The sequence below is a fragment of the Neomonachus schauinslandi genome, chromosome 4 (genome assembly GCF_002201575.2).
Source record: "Neomonachus schauinslandi chromosome 4, ASM220157v2, whole genome shotgun sequence".
NCBI classification, from domain to species: Eukaryota; Metazoa; Chordata; class Mammalia; order Carnivora; family Phocidae; genus Neomonachus; species Neomonachus schauinslandi.
The window spans coordinates 179,135,771-179,149,883 of record NC_058406.1 but is presented as its reverse complement, the minus strand read 5'-3'; the positions used below and the strand labels follow the sequence as shown (position 1 = coordinate 179,149,883).

The 14,113-nt window shown below is 51.1% G+C and overlaps 1 protein-coding gene across 1 annotated transcript in view; it reads right to left on the bottom strand.

Annotated features, from left to right (window-relative positions):
* The window catches only part of TG (thyroglobulin), a 239,796-nt gene that overhangs the window by 821 nt on the left and 224,862 nt on the right, over positions 1 to 14,113 (bottom strand). The window contains exons 46-47 of the mRNA XM_021688468.1: positions 2,087 to 2,221; positions 176 to 372 (exon numbers count right to left, since the gene is read on the bottom strand). Of these exons, the coding sequence (XP_021544143.1) occupies positions 176 to 372; positions 2,087 to 2,221 (332 nt within the window). The remainder of the gene's footprint in view (positions 1 to 175; positions 373 to 2,086; positions 2,222 to 14,113) is intronic.

The window sequence follows — 14,113 nt, the reverse complement described above, 5'->3', positions numbered from 1 at the left end:
AGGAGGCCCCCCAGACTGGGAGCTCCTCATGGAGAAGGGCCGTGTAGACGGCACTCCATGGCTCCGTGGCTCCATGCGCTTAACCCAGGTCTGCCGCACAGGGGGCTCAGCGGATGCTGGGGAGGAACTGCTCACCTGCCCTGGGCCCAGCCCCCGCCCGCTCCCGCTTCCCCACCTGCCGCCGCCGCCGCCTTCAGAGACGGGATGTACTTGGACCAGAAGGAGCAGTCAGTGCTTTTGAGGCCATGCCCGTTGGGGAGCAGGACGCTGAGCTCCTTGTAGTTCTCCTCACCGGCCCGTGGGACGAAGCCAGGCCAGGGGGCTGCAAACTCAGGGGCTTTCCTAGAGAACTCGTGCGGGTAGTTGGGATTCCTGGGGAAATGACAGGAAAGAAACATCCGTGAGGGAAACATGGTTTCCCTTTCATCGCCTGGGATCCCTTTTCACTTGCACTTGGTGTCCGAGGACCAAGTCCCGAATCTTCAGGTGTCAAAGCAGGGTTTGGACCTGCCCGATCCGATTTCCACGGCTGTGCCCTGATCTGCCACACGACAAATGATGGAAGGTGGAAAGGCCCGTGTCTGGAATGCTCACGAGGTCGCCATGCCCCCTTCTATCCTGGTGTCCTTCTCTCTGGACACCGCAGCCAGTCCCTGGAGTGGATCCATTTGTCCAAGGCCTGGGCAGGAGGTGGGCCCCAAGCCAGGCCAACTTGTCTGCTCCCCGTAAGCCATCTTCCTTATGAAGGTGTGAGTGTGACAAGGTCAGGCCTTGTCACACTCAGCCACCTCTCCACACCTGCCACCAGGCCCACCGCCCAGCCCCCTCGACCTCCTGATAATTGGCCAAACACGGTGTGTTTCTCGTCCCTTCCACCCGAGGGTGCCTTTGCTGGTACGCTCCTCTCCTGGGCGCCTTCGACTGGTCGGCACCTTGTGTCTGAATAGCCTGTTGTCCTTCAAGGCCCAGCTTCCATGTCCCTTCCTCAGAGAAACCTTTTCTAAATCCGAATTAAAAGAAATGTCTTTCTGCTCAACTCCTATAACGAACTAGATAAAATTCTACTTTGCCCTGCTTTTAATTATGGTTGGGTTAATTACGGTTGGGTTTTGTGTTTCTGTCAGTAGGTTATGGATGAAACACGACTTTTTCCCCCTCATTTTATTTTTTAATTTTTTTAAATTTAAAGCCAATTAATTAACATACAATGTATTATTTGTTTCAGGGGTACAGGTCTGTGATTCATCAGTCTTATAGAATACCCAGTGCTCATTACAACACATACCCCAATGCCCATCACCCAGTTATCCCATTCCCCCCCACCCTCCTCCCCTCCAGCAACCCCCAGTTTGTTTCCTAAGATTAAGAGGCTCTTATGGTTTGTCTCCTTCACTGGTTTCATCTTGTTTCATTTTTTTTTCTCTCTTCCCCTATGATCCTCTGCCTTGTTTCTTAAATTCCACGTGACTTTTTTTTTTTTTTTACCTTCTACCTTTCCAGGGGCCTGAGTATCATGCTAGGTGACCAGCGAATGTCTGGCCAGGAGGTAAAAGGGGAACCAAGCTTGGAAGTGGGGACAGAGACTACGCCACCTGGGCTAGAATAGAGGTATGCAGGGATGCGGGGGTAGATAAGGAAGGGGCTGGAATATGTTAACTGAATTTGATCATCTAGGACCGTGGTTCTCAGCTTGAGGTGACTGTGCCTCCCAGGGGGCATCTGGTACCGTCTGAGACAGTTTGTTCTCACACCTGGGGTGAGACGCTACTGGCATCTAGTGGGTGGAGACCAGAGAAGCCGCTAAACAGCTGGGGCTGCACAGGATGCCCTCACCACAAAGACTTACCTGCCCCCACGTCAGCGGTGCTGAGGTTCAGAAACCCTGATCTAGAGCCATCGAATGTGGCTCAGTAAGGGAGTGTGTGGTGGGAGCTTCCCTTCACCAAGATGAATCTACACAGAGGTAGTTTGGGCTAGAAGAGGGGGACTGAGACAGGGAGACCAGTAGCAGGGGACCGCGACATCTAGGGGGCATAGGGAGGGAGGCAGGCATGATGGCAGCAGTGGGCCCACGTGGTCCACTCACCCCGATCGGATGAAGTTCGAAAAGAACTGCATGATTTTCAGTGACAGGCCTTTCTCCTCCAGAGTAAACTGACCGTTGTAGGCAGGGTAGAAGGGAAGCCCAAAGGCATACTGAACATCTGCCAGCAAATCCAGGCTGAGAAGACACGCGGAAATAAGAAGAAGCAAAAGTTAAAGGAATAATAAACTTCTGGAAAAGTCAAAGGAGCCAAAAACCAATATTCCTCCCCAAATGGGGACTTTTCTTTCTTTATGTTTAGGATTCTGGTTTAGTGCTTAGTTTGTTTAGTTGAGATTTGGTTTGGCTGTTCATTCAATGGCCGCCCCCTTGGAGCAGATCCACAACACATCTGTTGGTTGAAATGTACCCAATGCCGAGCACTTACCTCTCCAGAAACAATGCCTCTAAGTAACTTTCCAAGAGAATGCTCTTTCGACCGCATTCTAACCAGGATACTTACTGTGTCCATAGAACATCTTTCTGTTCAAAAGAGCCTGTATTTCAAGCCCTTCTCTGTGTTAGCCCTTGTTCATATGACTTAAGCTCTCACACCTGTTCAAGGATGACATTCATCCACTTAGCCACCCCTAGTCCGGTGCCCGGCACATCGTTGCTGGTCAGTTAATATAATAATAATACACTGACCAGCAACGATGTGCCGGGCACCGGACTAGGGGTAGTAGTAAGCAGGCAGGAAGGAATAAGGGTGCAGAGGCCAGACCAGTGGTTGGAGTGGACCGGGCTGGAGCTAGCACTGGGGAGACCAGCCCAGGGGTACCTGGGGCCATCGGGGTGAATGCTGGGACTGTCACAGTGGAAAAGCTGGAAGGGACTTCACAGCCGTGTAGTAAAGAATTCGTCTTTTCCCAGAGAGAAGTCTGGCCTTTGCGCCCGGTGGTCATACCTTTGTTTAGGGCAGAGGCTCACCACATTGGATTTTCCATCAATGTGTTCGCACTCCACAGCCTTAGGGTGGGCGCTGGTCATGCCAAAAGACCATGTGACTTAGGGTCGCACGGTATCAGTGGACCTGGAGACTGAGATTAACCATGGGCAATCAGTCATCCATCATGCCTATGCAACAGGACTCTAATAAAGCCTCTGACGGCCAAATTTGGGTGATTGGCTGGGGCTCCCTGGCTGGGGCTACCCCATGTCTGCTGTCACACATCAGTGCCAACAGAGCAGCCCCCCTGACTCCACACGGCGGGGACTGGGGGGCTCTGTGCTTGGAACCCTCCTGGGCTCTACACTGTGCCACTCTTCCTCTGTCTGGTCTGAATCCACATCCCTTCCCTGTATCACTTTCACCACGAGACAGAAGCTTTCAGTGAGGTCTGTGAGTCTTTCTAGAGAATCATCAAGCCTGAGGGTGGTTTGGGGAAGCCCCTGAATTAGCACTTGCTACTAGCAGCGAGCATGGTCTTGTGTGGAGACGGCCCTCTCCAACCTTGTAGTTGGCCCCAACTTATTGCAAGAGCCAACTCTAATTCTACAGATGAGGAAAACAAAGTCCAGAGAGGTTTCCTGACTTACCCAGAGACATGCAGTGAGTTGAACAGCGGAGAGGGATCAGGAGCGTGGCTAGCAGCGGGATCTAACAGAAGGCACCCAGCCCGGGGGCCCCCCACCCCCACTTCCAGGCTGGTGACCTCTGGCAATCTGTGTGGCCTCCCTGATTCCCTGCTTCATCATCTCTGGAGTAGTTACACAATTAAATACTGGCTTCCTAGGGTCGTCGTGAAGATCAGAATGAGATGGTCAATGTAGCAGGTACTCAAAAGGTAAGGGGCGTGTTCTTTCTCATCCATCCTTCTACTTCAGGCTAACAGCAGCATCTCAGGCCGCGGGCTCTCCAGGGTTTGTTGTCAGTGTGAGTATGACAGGCAGAGACACCCACTGCACGCATGTGCTGGGAAAGGGCTCGGGCTTGCTGGACTCCTGAGGGGCGCAGGGGCTGGAATTCCTCCCGGGACCATAAGCATGATGGGTAGGTGCATATATGACTGTCGACAAGGCATAGAGGGAACGACCTGGAACTGAGTCACTCAGCTGAGTCAGCTCGGTCACTTACTGCTGGTGTAACCCTGGGTGAGTCACTTGACCTAGGTCACATCATGAAACGCCAGGTTGAACCAGCCATGGCATGTGCAAGCCAGTGATAAGTGCTTTTCCAAGCGCCGGCTAGTATTATGATCACGGCTCCACGCTGGAAGGTGTAGAAGGGACGGGAGACGGCGGGAGACAGACAGGACTGATGGCATGAGGTTAGGAGGGGAATTTCCATCACAGACCGTGGCGTCCCTTTGCAACCTGTGTCAGGCGCCCTGCCCCCTTGTAGGGAAGGTTTAAACTCACAAAGGGGAGCGAGAAGTAGCAGTGACATCAACATTTATACCTCCTGGCCCCCAAGGAGCTGAGTCCCTTGTCTGGTGCCAGAAGTACCCGTGGTCAAGCGCCGACAAGAGTCCAGAGCCTGCGCTGGGCAACGTGGCCTGTTGGGAGCCAGCTCCACTCAGTCCCTGTTTCCACTTGCCATTTCCTGAGCAGCCACGCTGTGCCAGGTACCCGGGTAGCCTTGGACCACCACCACTCGGGACCCGCCGAGGACAGAAATGGCATCACCCGTGTATTTCCCAGGTGATGAGGCTTGAAAAGAGGCTGCCACATGCCTCCGACAAGGGAGAGCCAGGATCCGGAGCTGAGTCCCCCAGACCCCAAATCCTGCTCTCCATCTACCTGTGGGCAGGGGCTGAGGATAGGTAAAAAAGTACCAATGACCCGGCTTCTCAATGATGTTGTAAGACTCAGAGGGAGAAGGAACACTGAGCAAAAAACAAAAAACAAAAAAAACAAAAAACCAAAGAACAGGAAGATGGAAGTCATAAGGGCAATAGAAATCAGCCCTCATGTATCCGCTCTGTGTAGCTGACAAGGCCCCTTCACCCCAGTTATCCCCAGGCCCCTGAGAGTAGACGTTCTTGGAGTTATTTGTAGAGTGTTTATACTGGAGGAAAGTAGGCTCTGAGAGGCCATTTTCTTGCCAAGGCCCCACACTGGGAAGCGACACCAGACTCCCGCGGGGTCTGTGATCCCAAGGCCGGCGGAGCCCCTGGCCTCACCATACACCGTTGGGGGCTGCCCGCTCGGTGTGAGCTACAGAGCAACCAGGACAGCCTGGCCTCAAAAGGGGATGCCCTGTGCCCTCCGCTGCGCCACCAGGCCTTGCTCCTCACCCTGCGGTGCGGAGGACGGAAGCGGCTGCTTCTCAGAGGCCCTTCAGGGAAAGTGGCCGGATGAGTTTTCCACCGCTGCCCTAAGAAATGACCACAAAATGGCTCAGATCAACACACATGTCCTATCTCACAGTTTCCAGAGTTCGAAGGCCCAGCCCGGGTCTCCCTGGGCTAAAATCGAGGCGTCAGCAGGCGTTGTTCCTTCTGGAGGCTCTGAGGGAGAAGCCACCTCCTCTGCACTGGTTGTGACAGAATTCGGTTCCTTGAGGGAGGACCCAGGTTCCTGTTTCCTCCCTGGCTGTGAGCGGAGGGCCACTCCCAGCTCCTGGAAGCCACCGTTGATGGCTCCCTTCCTCTGCCCTCAAACAAGCATGCCATCTCCGACATACTCCTCTCCCTCCCTCTGGCGCTTTGAAGGACTCGTGTCCTTCCACTGGGCCCACCCGGATGATCCTGAATAATCCCCCGTCTCGAGAGCCTTAACTGCATGTGCCAAGTCCCTGTGCCACATAAGGTACCAGTCACAGGTGCTGGGGATTAGGACACCAGCATACAGCGGGACCACTCTTCTGTCTACCACAGCGGCCTCGTGGTGTGGTGTGGTGTGGTGAACACAGAGTGCAAACCCTAGCTCGATCACTTAATATCTATGAAGGCTTGGACAAGATGCATAATCTTTCCGGGCCTCAGTGTTCTCATCCGTAATGTGGTGACACAATCATGCTTCCAAACCGCGAGTGAGGGGTAGCAATAAAATATTTCAAATCTCTTGCTCAGTTTCTGGCTCATACACTCATTCCTTTTTCCTCTTTACCTGTGAGAGACACCCGAAAATTAATCTGAGAGTTCCATTGTAGGGTTCCTGAGGGCCATGAGTTATTTGGGAAACAGTGTGGCACTGTATATCAACACTCTCGGGAGAGCCCTCCTAGCTTTTCTCACGTTCTCAAGAAGATCTGTGCCAACGGTGGTCTGGTTAATAACATCATTCTGGGGCACCTGGGTGGCTCAGCAGGTTAAGCGGCTGACTCTTTGATTTTGGCTCAGGTCATGATCTCAGGGTTGTGTGATCGAGCCCCATGTTGGTCTCGCCACTGGGTGGGGAGTCTACTTGAGATTCTCTCTCTCCCTCTGTCCTTATCCCCCCTCAAAAAAAAAAAAAATAATAAATAAATAAAACAGTTGCCTTGTGCCAATTTCCATGGTGTAAGTACTCCCACCACAGAGAATTTCAAACTACCAAGGTGACATCACGGAGCTTGGGGTTTGGGGGAAAGGTGGCTCTTGGGAAAGGGTGCAGGCCATCTCCCTCCAGCTGTCACAGAGACCCCAGCAGGTCTGTCTGAGACCCAGCAAGTCATGGAGCACTGCTTTTGGGAAAAGACCTGGCCTTCCAGCCTATCCGATCTGTTTAATTTGAGAGCCTGTTGTGTATGAAGACTTCTGCTTTGTTTTTCCTTAGCGGGGCTGATCTTTATCAGGATGCTGGAGTTATTTCGAGCAGTTTAAGGCAGACATCTGGAGGAAGGGCAGCCCGTGGGAGCCGGAGAAGCGGGCATTTGGGATCAGAGGACCCTGGGCCCTGGCTGAGAGTCCCAGGACTCTCTGGAAGGAGAAGAGTGTATCCGGATCCGTGTCAGCAGAGGGAGACGAGGAAGAACGCTCCAGGGACGGACAAGGTACAAGGAGAATCTTGCTGGCGGGTTGGCCACCGTGCTGGCAGGTTGGGGGCTGACAGTTCACACTTATGGATCTGACTTCTTTGTCCTATGCTGGGTGTGATCACATACACCCACCCTGCGGTGGTCGCATGGGCACGTGGGCAAGCTGGTGTCACTTAGCTTTTAGTTGTCACTTGTCTTTGGTAAGCATACTGCAGTCAACCTTTCCCTCATCTGACAGTTACTCGTCCCAGGTTCAGGCCAGGTCTGGATCTCCTCATTGTCACTTGTGGGCGTGGGGACGAGGAGAGCTCCCTGCCTGCAAGCTGCCTGACCTGGACTCCAATCCCGCTTCCACCGTTGCCTCTCTGAGCCTTGGTTTTCCCATCTGTATGCTGGGTCTGATCATCTCTGTTCGGCCTTCCACATAGCATCCCTGGACGCTCCCAGACTGTAGTGGATGGAAATCCCTCTAAAAATGACAAACTGCCATCCAAGGAAGGACTATGGTTGCTGATGTTGGCGATGCTACCTTGAGCCAGAGTATGGCAGGAACTGACCGGCCACACGTCTCGGGGATGACTCTGTGTGTGTGTGTATGTGTGTGTGTGTATGTGTGTGTGTGTGTGGATGGGGACACAACGCCGGACGTCAGAACAAGAGCTTACTCGGGCCCATTAGCCCCCTGCCCGCTGCATGTGGTGCTCTGAGCAGGGGCTGGGGAGAAAGGAGGCGTAAGTCAGCCATCTGGGGCGGCTCACAGTCTCACAGGAAATGCAGGAAGCTGACATTTTTAAAAGATGTTGTGAGATGGAGGATAGCTAGATAGCAGATGCTGAGATTATTTGCAACGCCTCACAAGAAGAGAGGGAGAAGCGATGGCGCTTGTCTCAGGCAAGGGCATTGAGAGGAGCTTTTGGAAAGTCAGAGAAAGGAAATCCTCTCTGGGTTGTCTTGTGCCTTGAAAGACAAGTAGGGGTTTAGTGAGGGGGCGAGGAGGGGAAGGGCCTTGTGAGCGGGGATGCCGCTCTAACAGGTAGCAGAGGCCCCAAAGCGCTGGGTGCTCCCCTCTATTGGACTGAGAAGTGCATCGCGCCCAAAAGTGAAATTGGGATTTTCCTCGTCCAGGAAAACGGATAGGTCCTTCAGGCTCTGGTTTTGTGGAAGGTGTGAGAACTGAGGCCAGAGGAATTGAAGGCCACATCTTCAAGGAGTTGGGGGCGGGGCATGAAGGGCTTCTAAGCAAGCAAGCTGCAAGCTGTGTTTCTTCTAGAATCATCCCTGGAGCGGTGTGGGGAGAAAGGCTTGAACTGAGAAATCACGGGCTTGCTGCATTTGTCCAGGAGAGACAGAAGGCTGGTTCTGCTTATGTCATGCTCCCCAACCTTTCCACTGGGCCGTTCTCATCATCCTACGTCCCGCTGGTGTGTACTGCAGGGAGGCCAGGCCCGCATTCTGGCCAGCCACAAGCCACCTTTCAGAGATTAGTCTCAGTGCAAGCTCCTGACTTGATCTCCACTACCTGCACATCAGTCATGGCCCTTTGGGGCTGATTAGGGTGCACAATGACCCACGCAGTGTCCCCAGAGGGAATGACCTCAGTGGGGCTCCCCTCAAGGTGAGGAGGGCCAGTGGGGAGGTCGTTCTTACACTGACCATGGGTTGAAGAGGCTTGTGCTCTGGAGAGGACAGCCCATCTGATCGACTGATTTCAGAGCCTGTTGTTCCAGAGATTTCTATCCCTGTTGTTCTGTCTGCAGGAGGAAGTTTGCTGACCTCATCCCCATAAAATATACTCCCTTTCTTATCTCTAGCAGGCATCTCTAAATAACTTCCTCCAACGGAAATTCAGGAACAAGGAGGAATGGAAATCCTTCTGCTTCCCAGGCCCCCCCCCCCTTTTTTTTTTCTTGAGGGGTTGAGGCAGTGTTAACTAACTTACAAATAGAAGCCTGTAAGTGTGCTTCTCTTTGGGCAAATCTAATATGCAAAATTTCAGATTCTGCCTGTGAATTATCAGGAGGCAATTATATGCTTTACAAATGGCTTTTGTTTTGCCAAAAGATTCACTATGCAGTCCTTTAAAAACAGAGCTCCCAGATTTACTTTAAATGACACAATCCCATCCTGAGCCCCTGCATATTTTCACAGTCCTGAAAGCCCAGCAAAGCTGGGGAGACTGGTTTGTTTGTGGTTCAGCCAAAGCTTTCGGTGGACCTGGTGCATTAACCTGGACATTTTAATTTGTTTTAAAATTTTTTTTAAGTAAACTCTACGCCCAATGTGGGGCTCAAACTCACGACCCCGAGATCAAGAGTCCCATGCTTTACTCTTTGAGCCAACCAGGCGCCCCATTACCTGGACATTTTATTCCCCGCATAATGCCTAATGACCACTGTTCAGAAAAGGCTGAATTTTCTTGGCCCGGTGCATCCATTCCCACCAGGAAGTTATGTGTTTACCAAGAGCCAACTGTGTTTGCGTCAAACCTGTTGACGCGAGCTGTATTTGTCACTGTAATTATAGACCTTAATTAAATTAATTAAATATCACGTGGATACCCCACTTTCAAGAAACCAAAGCTGGAAATCATAGGCCGTGCATTATGTTCATGATTTTGCAAGAATTTCAAAGGGAGCATTTTCTGACTCAAGCCTCTGACCCTGCACTGACAGACTCGCAGATGAATGCACGTTTCTGTGCACACAGAGAAGTTAACATGTTTAAGTTTAATTTACCTACCTTATTCATTTCTCATGAGTTCCCGTCTTAATCAACTTTTCTGAGGAGCCAACTGATCATCACACTGGATAACAGGATTTCTATTCTTCATTCTTTTAAAAATCCCACCTGATTTTCAGTGAGCTGTGTTTTGAGTGGGAAAGAAAAGACCCATGTGCCTTCTCTATCACATGTCTTTTTAAAAATTCCAATGCCTTTCCATCATACTCAGAAAAAATACTCTCTTTGCTTGCCACAGCTTACAAACTCTTATGTGTTTTCCCCCACATCTCCCCCTCTTCTCTAGACCCAGCTCCCTGGCCTCCTTCTTTATCCTCAAATATGTCAAGCCTTTTCTCTTTCTCCTTCGTAGGGCAGTTTTCTGAACTTACTCGGCTTACTATGTGTGTTTAGTCTGTTCTTTGTACCCTGTCCCTAGATGTTTGCCATTTCCACCCGCTAACATAATGTTAATCCTAAGAAGACAGCCTCTCTCTGTCCATTGCTAGGATCTGGGGCATAGAAGGCAGCAGGTAAATATTTGTTGAATCCATGTTGGAAGGGACACATGGCACATGTCCTTATATATCACCAGGTTGGAGTGGTCAGTTTTAGAAAGTGATTCACCTCCATCTTTACTGGTAAATAATCTTGTTAATCACACAGGATGTAGCCAGGCCAATGGACCCAACTCAAGAATCCAACCACTTAATATTTTCTTTGGTTTGCTACTTCCAACAAACTCCACGAGACAGTCAACTAAAAAGATAATATTTTGAATCTGGAATGTTAAAGGCCCCTGGAATACACACATGTCTAGAATGCAAATGTAGTGATGTACAAAATGTCTTGAGTCTAGAATTTATGGCTTTGTTTTCCAGGGTTGGGACAACTTATAAAGGAAGAACATTACTGCCTCTTAAGTCATTTTGAATTTTTTTTTTTCTTCTCAGAGCCTTATTTTTCAGAAGCAAAAGTAACCTTAATACTGAACATCTAGAATATGCCAGGTTTTTAACATACATTGACTTGATTAAAATAGATGTAACTATACCCATTTTATAGGTGGGTAAACAGAAAAATCTTGTTCAGATGCAGGCAGTTAATGAATGGGAGAGATGGAATTAAAACCCCAGTTGATTTAACTTCAAAGGGTGAGTTCTTCCATTATGCTGAGCTGCTTCTCCCCAGATCAAAGAATTATTCGGCATCCTATACGGATGTGTCATCCCAAGAGCCCTACCCCACCCCCATTCAAAGGGAAGTCAAGACCCATCCCTCTGAACTGTCTTCTGCACTGTTGAAATGTGGGAATGATATCTCAGGACTCTGAGACCAAGACTTTGAAATAAGGCCCCGACTGTAGCACATAATTCAAGCATGACAGACCACACACAGCCCCACAGTGAATTTCCATGGAAACTATGAACTGGCACCAGTGAGCTTACGATGAAGGGCCCCCATATGCCCTCTGAAGTGGCCACAGCTCCTCTTTCAGTGGCTGGTACCCAGAAACCACCCCCTTTGTGGTTGTTTTCTTGGGACCTATTCATCTGCAATGTGGATTCTTCCAGAATAACCCATGAAACAGTGTTGGAAGTCACCTCATGAACGCTGGCTTTATGCGGGGCAGTTAGCTGGGCGGTCGGCACGCACTGCCTTATTTAATCCTGACACACTCCTACAGCTGTGTTATTATTAGCTCCATCACACAAATGAGGAAGTGGAAGCTTCGAGAGGTTGTCACCTGCCCAGAGGCATGCATAAGTGGTGTACCTAGGTAGAGCCATCTAAGGACAGGCGATGTCAGAGAATAAATCAATGTCCCCTCCCACACTTGCTGGGACCTGACTCGCAGGAGAAGGTTGGGGGGCGGTCCCCCAGACCCGGGCTGGCCACAGGCTCTGGGAGTCCTTTGGCCATGGGCTGCAGAGAATGGAGTGAGTGCTCCTCCTGAGAAGACACTGGGACCAGTGTGTCCTTCGGAAGGGGCTGGTTCCAGAGAAGGATGTCAACTGAGAATCCACGGGATGGCAAAACAGGAGACTGGCAGGGATCGAGGAGTCCTAGCTGCATTCAGGAGGTGGCGCCTAGAGACAGAGCAGGGAAGCCATCCTAGAGATTCCCCTTGGCCTTCAACTTGGGAGGGGACAGCAGGCCAAGGCCCTGCCCATATGAACATGGGAGAGAGGCTTGTCAGCCTTCCAGGCCAGCTCGGTAACAGAGCACCAGCCACGCTCTGTTCCTGTGGTGCATTCACTGTCTGCCCGAATGGGCTCCCGTGGGGCCAGGGGCAACGTCTGTGGGCAGAGGGGTCCTGCACTGATCAAGGACGAGTCTGGGAAAGGGGCTGCCTCTTCCCTTCAGGTGCTGTCAGTAATAATCCCTGTTTCAGTGGAGTCCACCTGTGGTCCTCCACAGAGGGCGATTTTGCCCCCCGGGGGACACTGGCCACGTCTGGAGACATTTTTCGTTGTTCCAACGATGGAGGTGCTTTTGGTATTGAGTGAGGGAGGCCGGGGATGCTGCTAAACACCATACACGATGCACAGGACAGCCTGTCACAACAAACAATTAGCCAGCCTAAAATGTCAGTAGCACCAAGTTGGGAAGGCCTGGGTTATAGTCATCAGCGAAAATCCCTCTTCCTGAAACAGAGGGCTACAGATAGTAACCATGGACGAAACTGGCCCCAAATCTCCCCAGTGAGCAGAGCGGAGCAAGAGAAAGCTGGTAAGTTTTAGCCTCATGTTAGTAGCCTTGGAAACCAAAGCTGCCAGGTACTGTAGGCACAAAACCACACACAACCACACGCACACACACACATATCTCAGATGCAGGCACTGTTCCCCTAAATCCTTCTAGCCACACTGTGGGACAAGAGCTATGACTTTCCCTGTGTATAGGTGAGGATGCATTGAGGCTCAGAGAGGTTCAGCAACCTGCCTAAGGTCACACAGTTAGTAAGTGGACTTAGCCATGGCAAACACTCAAGCTTTGGGTTGAAGGGTCCAATCAAAGAAAAACTGGAGCAAGGGCAAGTGACAGGGTTTGGGTCTAGACTGCCAGTGGCTGGCTCTTTACATCGGGGCTTAAATGAAGGAGTCAGATGAAATCAATTTCCATAGTCTATGATTCTTTGAATCTAAATCTTAAAATGGAACCTTCTTCTCCCACTGTAGATTTTAGGTTCTTTGTCTCCTCCCCCACCCATGACACCTATTCCTTCCTCACAGAGGCTGGCCCTCAAGTTCAGGGATGAAAATCTCATCCGTAAACCAGGAGCCATTACAGAACCATGCTATGCTGTGATCAATTAACAGGAGTCTTGAGAAAGTGGTAATGTATTGTGTTTTGTGCACTCGCTATGCCAGGAAAGCTAATCTATGCTCACAGAAATGGAGGTACAGGACAGATGGCTGAAAGCGTACGGCAGGCACGTATATTTTAAGTCCGTAGGTTCGAGCCAGAAATAAATGAGAGGTGTGACAGCGCCAGGGCAGAGTGAGAGAGATGTCTTTTCAGGCAAAAAGGATACACTTGCCAGTGATTAACTGGGTTAGTTTCCGTGATTCATTCATTGATTTCAGCATCTACTCTGTGGGTGGCACCATCCCATGACTGTGGGGGGTGAGAGGACATAGACACAGAGGGTCGTCAAGAATGCACTCTGAGGGGCCAGAAGAATGGGACGACCTCTGAGCTTCCTCTTTGCCAGACCTCATTCTGTGTGCAAATCCGTTATCACACTGACCCTCCGAAGCAGGTCCCGTTCGCATGGTGGGTGAAGAAATGGAGTCACCAAGGAGGTTAAGTGACTTGCGTTGGGTTTCTGACTGAGTCAGTTGGCCCAGAGAGCCTGCATCACCAGGATACTTTCTGCCTCCGTACACACAGCAACAGCTCTGTCTGAGGAATGTATGGGTGCCTCTGAGTGTCTCTGTCCCCCCAAATGGTAGAATGTGACAGCTGGAAGTCACTTAGGGTGACTGGGCTCCTTGGGGTTCATACCTCTCTAACCTCCATAAACTCGATGCTTTACTGGGAGCTCAGGCTCCAAGGTATAGAGAATGGGTCCCACAGAGCCCAGGGAGGAATCTGTGCTCCTGACCTCTCCCACCTCCTTGTTTCCATTGTGCAGATGGCAAAACTGAGCCCCAAGGAGCCTATAGACCAGAGTGGAAAGGATTCATTCCTCACCTGTCAAATGAGGTGGTTGGAGCGGCTTCAACATGACTTCTTGAGCACCTACTACTCTGTGCCAGGAGGGTCCCCAGGCCCTGAGGCATGGTGACTGTGAGGACCCAGGAGGCACTTTTGTGAGGGTCTGGCTTGTGAGCGTGGCTTCCTTGCGGGGTGGGGGGGGTTCCCTGGATCAGTACAGTGGAGGTCTGTCTGTGGAGCCCCGG